This window comes from Labrus mixtus, chromosome 9 (genome assembly GCF_963584025.1).
Source record: "Labrus mixtus chromosome 9, fLabMix1.1, whole genome shotgun sequence".
Classification (NCBI taxonomy): domain Eukaryota; kingdom Metazoa; phylum Chordata; class Actinopteri; order Labriformes; family Labridae; genus Labrus; species Labrus mixtus.
In genome coordinates this window covers 20,371,348-20,385,722 of record NC_083620.1, presented here as the reverse complement: position 1 = coordinate 20,385,722, position 14,375 = coordinate 20,371,348, and the positions used below count along the sequence as shown (strand labels likewise).

General features: G+C 41.1%; 1 protein-coding gene across 1 annotated transcript in view; it reads right to left on the bottom strand.

The window, feature by feature from the left end:
• schip1 (schwannomin interacting protein 1) overlaps positions 1–14,375 on the bottom strand; it is a 215,428-nt gene that overhangs the window by 198,180 nt on the left and 2,873 nt on the right. The window contains exons 3-5 of the mRNA XM_061046786.1: positions 10,708–10,775; positions 10,387–10,473; positions 9,002–9,143 (exon numbers count right to left, since the gene is read on the bottom strand). Of these exons, the coding sequence (XP_060902769.1) occupies positions 9,002–9,143; positions 10,387–10,473; positions 10,708–10,775 (297 nt within the window). The remainder of the gene's footprint in view (positions 1–9,001; positions 9,144–10,386; positions 10,474–10,707; positions 10,776–14,375) is intronic.

The following is a 14,375-nucleotide window of genomic DNA, read 5'->3' as shown; positions in this document are numbered from 1 at the left end:
TCCCTGTCAGAGCCGAGACTTTATGATATCAGCGAGGTGCATCTAGTTTAACATCATTGACTGGTTCATCACTCCTTTCTACTTAAGCTCCTTTAGGTCAATGGAAAGACGACTGAGCTGTGAAAGATCTTGACTGGAACTTAATAATTGAAGAAGGATTATTAGAGAAAGAGGATTAAAAAAAACTGTAAATGAGATCTGTATAGCTAAAGCTAGAGGTTCTGTATATGTTTGAGTCCTCCTAAACATGTCCAAAAATGATCATTGATGGCTTACTACACTACACTGAGAAGAAACCGCTATAGCATTAAGAATCGAAAAGAGAATAAAAAGCACAACGTTGACGACTGTAAAACAAGTAGTTGTTTGTCAAATTCACAGTATTGCTATTTGAAAAAAAAAGCTCTGGCACTGCCATTAACAAAAAAATATAGCCTATATGAATAATTCAAGGCTGAAAGTAACCAGAGAAATTAACACCTTGAGTTCTGAGCCAATTGCCCTTGAGGAGAATTACAAATGTATTTTAATTTATTAACACACACCATGCACACAACAAGCCACTGCATACAAGATATTGATGCATTGCAGCAGCTGTATAGGTGGGGTTCGGTGCATCAGGTCTGATGCATACTGGTGGTAAAGGAACAGTTTTCACCACTGCCAGAATGTTCAACACAGTACACACACTACCATTGGTGCCATCCAAGTACGACTATCACAATTTCGATAGCCAAATGCAACACTCCACTACAGCAAAAGTAGCCACAGCTTCAATCAAGCACATCCACCATATAGTGCATAGTTACAAATATTTACAGAAAACTGAACAGTATCAAAGATGGTCCAAAATTGTTGATACCGTTATGTTTTCTGACCCTCTATAGCTCTTCCTGCCTCCTCTTTAATATGCACGCTTTAGATTTTACTATACACACATATTCCCTCTCCTCTCTTAGGACTACAACCAGTTTCTGTCCCTGCTTCTCGCTCAGCTCTGCCTACTGAACAGAAGGAATTCTGTCAGAGGAGGAGGAGAATGCCTCTGATCACGTTAATGGACAGTAATGGTGGATTGATGATGAGCTGAGTCAAGTAGGAGATGGAGGGAAGATGATGAAGTGAGGGAGACAGGAAAAAGGGAGATATGGAGAGATGGCTTGGGGGGGGGGACTCTTCCAGAAGGTTTCCTATGTTGGGGAGGTCAGAGAGGAGATCGACCCTCAACTCTTTTTCTCTCCTCTGCTGCCCCTCGGTACTCTTACTCTACTCCTCTCTCCTCCAGGGATCTCATTATGGAAGAAGGGCTGGCCACGAGGACTGAGTCGATCTGCCTATGAGATGGGCTAAAGAGGGGGACAAGCCCTATGTGCAGGAAGAAAGGGGTGGGGGGGGGGGGGGGGGGGGGGTGGAAGAAAAGAGTGAAGAGAAACTGGAAGGAGAGTGAGGAGGAGATAAGTGGAGGGAGAGTGTGGGTGCAGAGAAGTGTGCTGTAATAGAACAGTACAGCATATAGCCTTAGGTACCAGATTGTTATTACAGCTGCAGATGGTTGGGAAAAGCTTCCAGCAGATTTATGTTGCATTATAGTCTATATGTGTGTATAAATGTGTCACATCCATGTTTGTATGAGGCTGTATGTGAGCATGCGTGCACCTATATGCTTGTCTAGTTTAAGTAATGTAAACTAAATGGCATTTTTTGTATACAAATAACCGATTAGAAGCTCAGGGGGGGTTTGCACTTAGCTTCAGCTTCCAATCAAATCCCCATATACCAGCTGTTAACTATCAGTCTCATTGAAATGCTGCACACGCCATGCTGTAAATATCAAATCGAGGGATTTGGAATCCTTTGCTCACAAAAAAAAAACCCAGTAAATGCCACAAAGTAAGAAGGCTAAAACAAAAATGAGCTTTCCACTCCATATTATTCCTGTTGTCCCCTCAACTGTCACCATCAAGACCTATCTAGCCCTCTGCTCTTTTTTTCCACTTGTCAGCTCTTCTCCATTTTGTGTAACAGCTTCCATTGATTTTCTTTGGGAGCAGTCATAAGATGGTCTTAATGTGCCGCTGAAGACTGTTGGTGTGTTTATGTTTGTGGACATGAGCTGATGGGAGAAAGAGCCACAGATATAATAGTCAACATTCATCTTTGGTGCAGCTTGGATGGAGGCAGTGATGAAGAAGAAGCAGGACACTTTGACAGACACATGCACTCAATCTCCCACACTAATGGAGGCTCTAATGCAGACTTATTAACCTCATAATCATTCCAAAAATCCACCACATCTTCTCTGTCGTCATTGTTCCCCTCCTCCATTCAGCCCTCTAGACCATTCATCATCCTCTCTGTACCTCCAGGAGACATCAGCTCTTCTTGATTTCTCTCTCTCTCTCTCTCTACCACAAAGTCGTGATGAATCTCTGAGATATCCTCCCAAAGGGCCTTTTACAAAATCAATGGCTATTTTGGAGAATTACTTTCTTGGTATACTACTGTGGGCATGCTAGATACACACCCCACTGAATGTACTGTAGAGGATGTACTGTATCTTCAAAGCCTGAAAATTCTACATTCAAAAGGTTTTTATGAAATAAAATCTTTTTTCACCTTGACATAGGGGGATGTCAATCGGGAACTATAACACTGAAAAGATAAATACTTTGCAGTGGCTCGCATACGGTATTTATGCAGCACTACTTATTTCAGAACAAGTTTTATCATATTCACCAGTCTACACAAAAATCTATAACATGCTTCATCCACTCCGTCAGGTTTTATTTATAAAACTCCAATTTTCCTCACTGTTAGGGGTGGGGCTCGCAGGCTGACTCCCAATAAGCCTACATATATTGCAAGACAATCACCATATGCCATTAAAATCCATTTAGATGGCTATCTCTTATTAAAAAGTTAATAGTAGGCATCAGCCCGTCATCACACGAGTAGTGTATCACAAGAGTCAGGATGATGATTTCTTGTCATATCTATCAATACATCATTGAAGTTGTCTGCAGTCACAAATGAAAATATCCACACAGTTTATAAGTTAAAAAGAAGAACTCATCGCATTAGAGCAGCAATTCTGTGGTTTAACCGATGGTATTAGCAGTGAGAAAATGTAAATGATCCTAATTTAGACAACACAACAGAGACACAATGAAGATGGAACTGGTGAGCTTGCGCTACAGCTCCAGACAAAACAGCAGCTAAAAAAGCAGCAGATTCGAAAGCGGAGCTTTATTTGTAAAATATTACAAATTCGACTTAATAAAACAGTAAGCATCACAAGTTTCTAGAATATGCTTGTGCTGAAAAATAAGTATACCCAATGAAAATGGAAATGTAAGCAAAGTATCTCCGGCTGAATATCATTACTGTGCGTTTAAAATTGATGGGTGCTGTTTCAATCCTTGCATGGATTGATCATTCCTCTGGAGTTTACATTTTTTGCACAGGCTATCGCATATTTTCACTAAAAGATACAGATGCAAGAGTTAAGAGTCTCACAGGAAGCCAGCTGAGCCAGGGCCTGTTTTGACAGTAAATAAGCTAATAGGCAAATGTCATGGCTATTAAATGAGTTAAGCCCGATCGATGTCAACTCCCAGGCAGAGGTATATAAATTCATTTCAAATGAGACACCAACTGACACCAATAAAACAAGTAATCTGTTAGCATCTGTCTGCAGAAACAGGGGGAATGGTGTGAGTGTGGATGTGTGTGTGTGTGTGTGTGCGTCAAGAGGCAGTGGGAGGGAAAGCGAGGGATGACATAGAGTGAGGGTGGGAAAAAGGGATTAAGGGCAGGGGGGGGGCAGAGGTAGAGGTGGAGGCATAGATGAAGCCGTCACTTGGCTTTGTGAGATTGTTGGCTGTGAGAGATGAGAGAATGATCTCCCACGCAGGCTGCAGGAATGCTTACACAGACACTTTCCCTATGCCTGGGCCTCAGAGAGGAGGGGAAAAAGTGCAAACATGTCACAGAGATAGGAACAATCAATGTCCACAAACACTCTTAGCAAACAAATGTAGCCACACACTTGTATTAAAGCCCAGGCTTAGATGATGTAATGTGTTTTAATTCCACTCTCCACTCCCTTTTTTTTCCCTCTCTTCTACTGACAGTGCTTCTCTTCACTGTGCTATCCATCACCGATATCATTTCATTAGTGATCAGGCAGTCTGTCAGTGTTACTAGTTTCTTTGTAATGACAGGCACAGCGCTGGAGCATTTCAACACGTTAGCTTTGATCACTGGTTTGTGTCTCTGAATAGAACTCTCCAACCATCCCAGAGGGTCACGATCAGCTGTGAATCATGGGAATCCACTCAAGCAATAAAATCAGCATGTATGGGTATTCACATGCAATAGCACGCTACAGCACACACTCCCCAGCTCACTAGAAAAGAGCACAGCATCAAAGCTAAACAAGCTATTATCTACATTTATGCTAGCAAAAAAATGGCATAAATCAACAGTGTGTCTGTCTATTACAGCTAGAAGATGTTCCTTTATTAGACTTCATAGGGTTTAGATCTCTCCTGTGTCCAACACCTTGCAATAAAAATGAAGCCAATACCGCATTATGTAGCTTTTTGAAATGTATTCCCACATAGGTGGAAATACAAGTTAAATAGCCTGGAGGTATGAAAGAACATGGTTTGCAGTAGGATAATGCTGTTAGTGTTGCCTTCAGCATTTTACATTAAAATGTTAAAGGTTATTGGTAAATGCTTTATGAATACTTTGAATTGGATGAAGAGACAGAGCTATGCGAAAAGATAAATACAATATGAATATCTGTTTGCTGAAGATGAAACTACAGCAAAGACATGGTTAGCTTAGCTGAGCAAAACGCTCAAAAGCAAAGGGAAAGTGGATAGATTGTTGTTGTTAGGTTAATATTGGAGACTTAAGAAAGTCACCGTACCAGCCATGGAAATGGTCCTTCACATAAACCCTACTGAAGTACAAATTGTCATTTTAACACGTGTACAGTTCACATCAACAAAAAAGAATGTGGTAAATACTGAGGTTTTGAAGTGTTGACCTTAATATTTTAGGTTTAGATAGAGAAAGGCCATCTTTTTTGTGCTAAGCTAAGCAAACTATCTCCTGGCTGTAACATGAAAATGAGATCATATCATATAATTATGTTTATGATCATAACTCTGCCGGTTGCTGTGATGTTTGATCTGTAAATGCATGCCTGTCGACACTATTATTACCTCTGTCAGTGGGGTTATGTTTTCACCACAATTGGATCTGGCTGCATGAACTTGGTAGAACGAAGCATTGACAAAGGAAGAACCCATTATATGTTGGACCAGAGGTGATCATGAACAAGCACCTGATGGTGGTATTGGCTCAAATACAAGCGTTAACTTTGACCAGTTAAATTCTTATAGAATGGGAAATAGTTGCAGACAAATATAGTGTTTCTCTTGTAAACTTGCATTCATCGTATGTCTCGACTTGGCCTTAGTGAAGGTCTGTGTTCCTCGACTGCCCTTACAGTGACTCCCAACAGCTTATATAATGCTCCCCATACCAGATTCCACCGGACAGCCTATACACAGCTGCAGTGTGTTCAGAACAGTCCGACTTATTGATTTACTATCAAGGGGCAAGCAATGACCAGAGCAGGACATGGAGGGCCTGGCCCCTCTTTGTATAAATAATGCATTTGGGTAGAAGGTTACGCGCTTGAGCCCACCCCTGCAAGACAACTGCAATGTATGGAAGACACACAAAGAGACACAAGAGACAACCTGACAGGGGTATAAACAGAATCCTGGTAGAGTGAGAGTGAGGATGGTGGATGTATTATTTTTCCATGGAAAACCTTGGTGTGTGTGTGTGTGTGTGCCACGGTGTTTTATACTGTATGTGTAACTGTGTGTGTATGTGTGTGTGTGCGTGCGTGTGTGCAATATCAGAGTTCCATGAAATATGCATGAAGCATGTTTGAACCCACCTCCCCTGCAGGCCAGCTGCAAGGTCCTTCAAGCCCGCATAAGCTCACATGAACACCAACACACACACACCGATATAATGTGGCACCCCTGGCCTTATACTGATGAATGTCCGTCCTTCAGAGAGCTCAACAGCCACAGGAGAGTGATACAGCGTGAATGAGGACAGACGAAGACAGCAAGACGAAAGGTGACGTAAGAAAAAAACTGAGAGGTAGGAGAGAGAATGTGTTAAGGGGCAAAGGTGGAAGCTCTGTGAGTGATGCAAGAGAGGGGAACAGGTGAATGAGCTGACAGAGAAAAAAAACCTACAGTGCCCCAAAAAAAGGTAAACTAAAAAAGAATAGGTGAGTTAGTTTGGAAAGCAGGAAGTATGTGCTCAAACTGCAGAATGTCCTTTTTCTTTCACGTTGCAGTTTTACAGGTTTGATCCATGTTTTTCTATTTAAAAAGTATTAGGTTTGGTGTCTTTGTATTTCTTGTTGAGGATGAGTAGTGATGCATATCATAAAGTATATGTCCTGAAGGCGAGGACTTTACCTTCCTTCCTAAATGTGATAAGCACTGTTCATCTGCCAGAGCTTTACTGTAATCATGTTGCAGTTTTCATGCAATCTGTGTGTTCATGATTCGTAGGATAATATTTCAAATATTTTACTTTAAAAAAAAAAAAAGTCAGGATACTGTGAGGAACCTTTGTTTTGGGTCAACTTGTGCGCCCCCTGTGGATGAAGCTGCACCTCATATCTTTACTGATCCTGTCCTGTACATCTGTATGTAGTGTTTACTGGTGAACATGCTCATCCTGCTTCTTTATTTGTATCAAACATATCATATAAAACAAAGTTTTTTATTCACAAAATATGAACAAAGGCTGTTTCTGCAGGGTGCTGTCAATATCGTCTGTCACTTACTCAGCTGCAGAGTTTACGAGAATTCTAATTAAGCTCGTAAAAATATCAATCTTTTTCTGATTGTCTTGTTTGCTTTTTTTGGTCAATAAAATATATCTGTGAATTTCAGTCTGTTTCATCTGTGGCTTAAAAAACTTCTCACAGGAGCATTAGAGTATCAAAGTACGTGATGTAAACTGTATGTAAACACCTTTATTGGAGAGATAGGACAGTGGATAGATCTGGAAATCAGGGAGAGAGAGAGTGGGGAATGACGAACCGGGGCCCGCTTGGAGGGCACCAACCACCTAGCCACCAGCGGCCCTTAACTATGTTTTTGAAGGTAGTGGTGATGTACTCTTTTGGCAGAAAATATAACAAAAACACTTTGAAACATGCAGTCATTGACAAACAAATCACTCGTCAAAAAACCTTTTCTAGAAGAACAAAACATAAAGTAGTAGCCATACTGTCCAATACTACGTGTCCTGGCTCCCTTTGCTTCTCATTAAAGTGGATTTTTGGTGAGAGGGACAGAGCACATGCTGCGCTATAAAGAGAGAGAGGGTGTGCCCATTTACCACAAAACCTATGGATAACATGAGCGTCACACGGCATGCAGCACAGTAATCTTTTGATCTCGATTATGTTAATTTCATGATCGTGGGAAGCCAAAATCATAATTGAAATAGAAACTTGATTAATTGCCCAGCTCTATGTTCTGTTTGAAAAGATTAGCTTTGCAAAAACTAACTCTAGATGTTTGATAAATGCAATGGAGAAAAAGTACAGTATCTACTCTCGGAAAAGTTAGAGAACAGAAGTATAATCATGAAGAAAAAGTGGGAAATACTGAAGTAAAGGATGTCAAACTTGTTCTTTGGAACATTAGGTGGAGAAATGTACTTTAAAAAATCCACTAAAAGTGTTGAACAATGCCACAGAGAGCTTGTTAAAAGTGGGAATGTAGGGGGCATTAAACAATAGTATAACAACCTAGTAAGTCACAGCTGCATTGCAGATATGGGACCGGTGGTAGGTACTAAATTGTAATAAATAACACTTTAAATAACGCTGAGAAAATAAAGTAAGGGAAGGAAATGGAAGACAGGAGGAGGAGAGGAGGGGGGTCTGTGTCATCTTGGTTCTTAAGTTACAGTAACTTTCTAATTAGGAAGACATTTGCTGCTGTGCTAATGAACAACAAAGTCTCTCAAGCAGAACAAACAACCTTAAAACAAAAGACACACACAGTCTCACCAGGACACCAGCCCATCTGTTTGCTGAGGGAATCTTGCTTTCCTCCAGCACCGCTTAAGAAGAGAGCGAGAGAAAATGCAACCCACACACACACTGGTGAGTATGCAGACATGACATCATGTTTTTCAGTGCTGAGTCTCTGCAAAGAGCGTGGGCAGAGAGAGTGTGCGGGTTTGCTTGTGTGACTACTACACTGCGAGACCCATCACAGACTGAGAAAGCAGCAGGACAGACTGGGCATGTGTGTGTGTTTGTGTACATGCATCCTTGTCTGTCAATCTAAACTTGAAGCGATCTAAAGGTGTCTTTTTTTTTTTTGCATCATTGCGTTCATCTCCTTATCTTTTCTTTTGTCTTTGTTTCTCCCTCCCTCCTTTTTCTTTTCACCATTTATCTGCTTCTCATGCAGTCATTTTCGCTGGCTTTTGTTTAGCCGCCATACCCTGTGAGCACTGTTTAATTCTCTGCGAGCTCCCTCTGGAGCAGCAAGGGGCGAGGAGGTGGGTGATTGGGGGGAGGACAAGGGCAGAGGCACTTCATTAATCAATCAACCAGCTTTGAAAATTTACCTAATTAACAGCTAATTACAGATCTGGGCACAGCGCCAGCTGGCATCCTACCACCTCCACCAATGCGACCCCCGCAGTCCCACAGATGACACTGGAGGTAAACACCCCTCCCTCACTCTCTTCTTTATTAGTCTATCCAGCCATGCATCCATTCACATGTTACTTTTCCCCCCCCATCCTCTGAAGAAACTACAGCTGATAACTCACACAGCACATCACTTAAATAGATGTATCACCATCTGCTTCAATCTCATGTTGCACCACATGGTCGTCTCAAATCTTTACACAGACTTACCGGTGAAATGTTGGCGGTAGTCACAGGGTCCTGGAGGCTCTCCGAAGTCATCGTCTCATCCTTAAGATTGCTGGTACAGTTCTTGTCTTGTCCCTGCCAGCTTCCTCTGCGGGATGTGCTCGCACGCCAGGCCCGCTGAATCCTGGGATAATAAAAGGGCAGTATGGGAATGGGAAATTAAAGTAGTAAAAACATCAGCTTCTTAAATTGTCCATTTCTGACATCTCTTCCCACTCTAGTTTTTCTTCCATTTAATTCGTTCTGACACACATGTCTGACCCCTCCCCACGTATCACATCCCCTCTTCCATGACTTCACAGATCTGTCTATGTGTCCCTCACTTTCCACTTTCTTTCATCCCCCTAGTTACCCCGGCGGCAGGGTCCAGGATGGAGTGTTGGATCAATTACCCAATGGAGAAACCGCATTCACCTCCAGTGGAGCAGAGAGACAGCTGAACCAAATGGAACAAACTGAATTAAGCCATAACTCCTAGCTCCAAAACCAATACCTTAATCTCCTTCTTCTTCCTCCATCCCTATTTTCTCCACTTTTATTCCCCATTTGCTTGTTCCATCTCTCCATCCTCCTTCTCCTTTCAGGTCTAGGACCATATTTTTCTCTCTGTGTCACCTCTCTACACCCCCAATCATGTTAACTCCAGGCACAAACATTGGCTTTCTCTATTTTCTCCACGACTTTCAAGGAAGTGAAAGCCTGAGGCGAGAGCTGTCCTCGCCTGATACACCTACAAAGTGTTTGAGTAAAGTGGTGTTAGATGACAGCCTGAGAGGGTCTGAGGTGCCCTCTAACCCCAAAACCCAAAACCTAATCAGGTTTAAGATTGAATTAAAGCATCACAAAGAACATAATGCACTTATAAGGTCATAGGTAACCCAGTTGGCTACACTCAAAGTGTAATATTTTAAAAATGTAGAAAAGAAACAGAATACAACTACACAGAGTGTATAAAAAGAATGGAACATAACATCTTGGTTTTAAAATAAGGGCCAAGGCAATGTGTCTTAAACCTGAATTATTATAGTGGCCAGCAGGGGGCGACTGCACTAGTTCCAGAAAAAAGTCTGATGCAAACTGCATAGGAAACTCCTGTTTCTCAGCTGATGTATTAAACTTTGTTGCATAGAAATATAGTGTTTTTGTATTTGTATTTATATTTGTACTTTGTATTAAGTGTTACTAAATCTGTAAATTGGGGTACCATTTAGAGCAAAAACAGGCAACAAAATAGGGTATTCTTCAGGCGTGCCAGCGATGGATGCCCAAAAACCAGTATAGAGACTTAATAATAAAAAAGCATCCTGATAAGATGCCGTATACAAGAGTCTTTGAGTAACACAAAAAAAGCCACAGGTGATACATACACAATAGCCTTATTCTCCCGGTGCTGCTGTTGCTCACGACGTTGAGGATTGTTGTCATCCTCTTCCTCACTTTTATGGGGACGGTTTCTATGAAGATAAAAAAGAACGAGACAAAGAAATATGTTGGCAGCTGCACTTGTACTCTAAAAGAAGAAAGAAAAAAAGAATCAGAATTTCATGGCACCGATAAAGTTCAACAACAACAAGGCCTTGTTAAAGCGGTGTTAAAGTTTGGATTTTAATTTGAACTATACCATCCTTACAGCTGATTAACGGCTTTCTTTAAAACATATTTTTCATGTTACTGTTGGGACAACTTACCTCTCCACCTTAGGAACTGCTTGCCCTCCGCTGTGGTTGCAGTAGCGATGGTACCTCTTCACTTCATCCTACACAGACAAAAAGTACCAATATGTAAACATGTTTTTCTAATTCTCTCTTCCATGAATCAGGCACGAGGGGAGCTGTGCTGCGATAACCTATAAATCAGACGCTTTATCTGTATGTGTAACTGCTCTTCCACCCACACATACTGTGGGTTTGGCATAGCTTGTTACTGTACCTACAAAGAAATACTGCTGAAAACAGCTTTTTTATGGTTGTGGGTTATCTTTTTCATAACCTTGAGAGTGGTAGATTCTCAGGGTTTGTTAACAAAGGCATGTGCTGTATAATCAAAAAACATAGTTGAGTGGAAAGAAAAACAACACAGTGTGCGTTTGCAGCTGCTCAACAGCATGCGAGTGCAGTGGAGGAGGTGCCAACCAGCCAGGCAGTGGATGCGGGCCAGGGGGGGTGAGGCCAAAGTGAGGCGGTTTTGGGTCCGCTGCCATCAAGCTCAATGGGACCGGACAGATGGATGTGCTCCCGAAGCAGCTCCACTCAAGGATTCACTCGTCTCTCTTTTGGATGGCAGGGTGAACGCTGTGAGTGTTTGTTTGGGTTCTTGTGCTTGTGTGTAAGGATGTACTCAGCTCTCGGATCAGTACGATGGCAGTATCGAATGATGTATAGTATGTGCAATGAGAAAGGTGACCCTCGTAGTTATGAACCCTCAGGGAATCCACCCGACTCAGCAGTTCCTCGCAGCTCCAAAGAGCGACGCGACAGTGGGACAGAGTCTAAGGTAACACTTAATAGCCAGTGTACATGAATTATCATGTATTTATGCTCGACATCGTGCATAGAAAAAGCACAAATCCATTCATGTAAAACGGCATAAAATATAAGGTGCAAGAATTAACAGTTTATAATGCATGACTAAGATGTTAATTATTGCAAGAACTTTGATACCTAAATCATAATGATTTCTAAATCATCATTCATATTCTGGTCTTCTTCAGAGGTAAGTTAAAGGGACAGTGCAAAGAACTCACTAGTCAGCACTTTGCACATGTATTCTGTTGGATGTTTCAATACATTTAAGATAAGCATGATTTTTTGTATGACTTTGCTATGTTAGAGCTCTGAATTTAATTTTCACGTTCTCCAATAACATACAACAGCTTATAAGAATGGACTATAAAGCCTAACAGATTTCATCAATGTTTAAAGTCTGGAAATACTTTGACATATAATTCAACGTAAAGTGTTTCTCTGTGTGTGCCTCTAAGCTCATGTAGTGTGTATATATATATTATTTTTTTCTGTTTTCTGCATTCCTTCGACAGCTCAGGATGTTCCTGCTTCTCATCTCATCGCAGCCAGCGGGGGATTAAGTGTTCAGGATGCCAGGCAAAAGGCCAATAAGGGTTTACAATAAAACTGTATCAACAAGTGTTATGCTGCATTAACTGCAGACTCCGTCCAAATTCTCAAGCTAAAAATAGAAGCCATGGAATGTGCAAATGGTGGTGTTGAACTTGTGAGTGAAAATAAATAAATGTAACACTGAAAGACTTTTTAAAAAAAAGTTTAACATGCAGGAGTTCTCACTCTCAGAAAGTGAAAATGAAAGAAATTACTCATTTGAAGCTTTAATCCGTTTAATTGAGATTATAATGAATGTCTGTCAACTTATTAAACATCAGAAGCACTAAAACTGTGATTATAAATGATGAGAGTTATAATGCGATGTGAATTGTTATTATTCCTTTTAGTTTTCAAACATTTCAAACGCAGGATTTTTATACTTGTTGGTCTTTCTTTTTTTTTTTGCAGCTGCTATCATTGTTTAACCATCTTTTACAACGACTATCTTTTGTGTTTACAGCCAATCGTATATATTAGGTCTCTGGAGCGGATACGATGCACTAAAGTTATATGAGAGGGATAGAAACACGAAGGGAGCAACACTGCTGCAGCTAATGACAAGAGAAATGCATTACTTGCATTTGGTGCGTGGCCATTTATGAAGTTAATAGCTGTAATATATGATTGCATTGAATAGGAATTTGTAAGCATGTCAGCAGCTTAATCGCATCATATCAAAATCAGGGCAATCAATAGACTGAAAAGCTGGGGAAGGTATAGAGGTGGATTGTAATAAGTGTTATGTCGTTGAAAAATGAGAGAAGGAAGAGAAAAGGGACGGAAAGGGAAAGACGGCGTGTAGCAGAAAGTCTGCTGCCCTTTAATTTACGAGTTATTAAAATCATAATTTCTCAGAGTCCTAGTTCTTTCAAAGAGATCGATGGCAGGAAGAGCTGAATGTCCACACTAAAACACGCACGCACACACACACAGAAAATGACAAAAGCTTGCTCCCTCGAGTGTGTGAGGGATCAGCCAGTTTTGCCCTTCAGATTTTTGTTTTCTTTCATTCATGACAAAACACACACAAACAGACAGAAACGGACGCACACTTGAGCGCACTGAGAGGACAAACACACCTGAACGCACACAGTCACATGCAAACATACACACACACACACACACACACACACACACACACCTATCTGATCTCAGAGGATTTGCAGCTTTGAATCATCTGCACCACACTATCGGCTGTTTAGCCGCACCTCGACTGGCAGATCAGCCCGGGGAAAAGTCCAATCAGGAGAGGAGAGCTGTGCTGGTGGAGATGCTCGTTAATCGCAACATCGGAAATCAATTAACATGCGCTGTGCGTGCGAGGAGTAATATGGAAGTCAACATTTACTCTTTCGCCTTAGTAAATAAAGAAAAAAAAAAAAGCCCGCAGAGAGATGGAGGTGTTACTGATGAGCTCATGAGATTGCATGATTTGAAAGGCTATTTTCTTTTACTATTATGGCTATCTAGACAAATCAAACACTTTCTACTGCAGAAAAGTATGTGGTTTTTGCTCCAATCTTTAAATCATGTTTGAGCAGAGAGGAGGGTGAAAACTAGCAGGGGAGAGGGAGAGAAAGTAGTCCAGGTTGCAATTGACGAATAATCAAAATGATAAACTTGTATTGTGTACGGAACTGCTGAGAGGAAGCAGTTCTGCACAGATCAGATAACGGCGTGTACAGGCTATACGTTCACACAATGATACTCAGCCATCAGCACACGGCTGGAGCAGGAGGAGTAGACGGACTGATGAGGATGTATATACCGGTGAGGTTATTTTTAGATCTTCTCCATTTGCGGCTTATCAAATGCAGTTAGAGACATTTCTGCTCACTTTTAAAGCATTAACACTACGGGGATGCAAATGTAATTCTTATAGTGGTTGTTCTGTCAAGAAAATGAAATAAATGGATCTCCGAGCATGAGGTGAAGTCTTTATATCTTTTAATTTGTCCAACCTACAACTCATCCCTTATAAATATTAAAAGGGATTATAACATAACGTAAGATTAATCGTTAAATCATCCCATTTGAGAAGCTGTGAAAGCTCATGTTTTGCATTTCTGCCCGATTAATGATCATTGATCCACTATTAAAATGATTGAGGAATTCATTTTGTGCTGAGTTTTGCAAACTGATACATCATATCAGCACTCATGCACACGGAATATACATGAGTCTTGAAAACCACAGGGCACTGACTTGAGGGATAGCGAGAGGTTAGAAAGATGGTA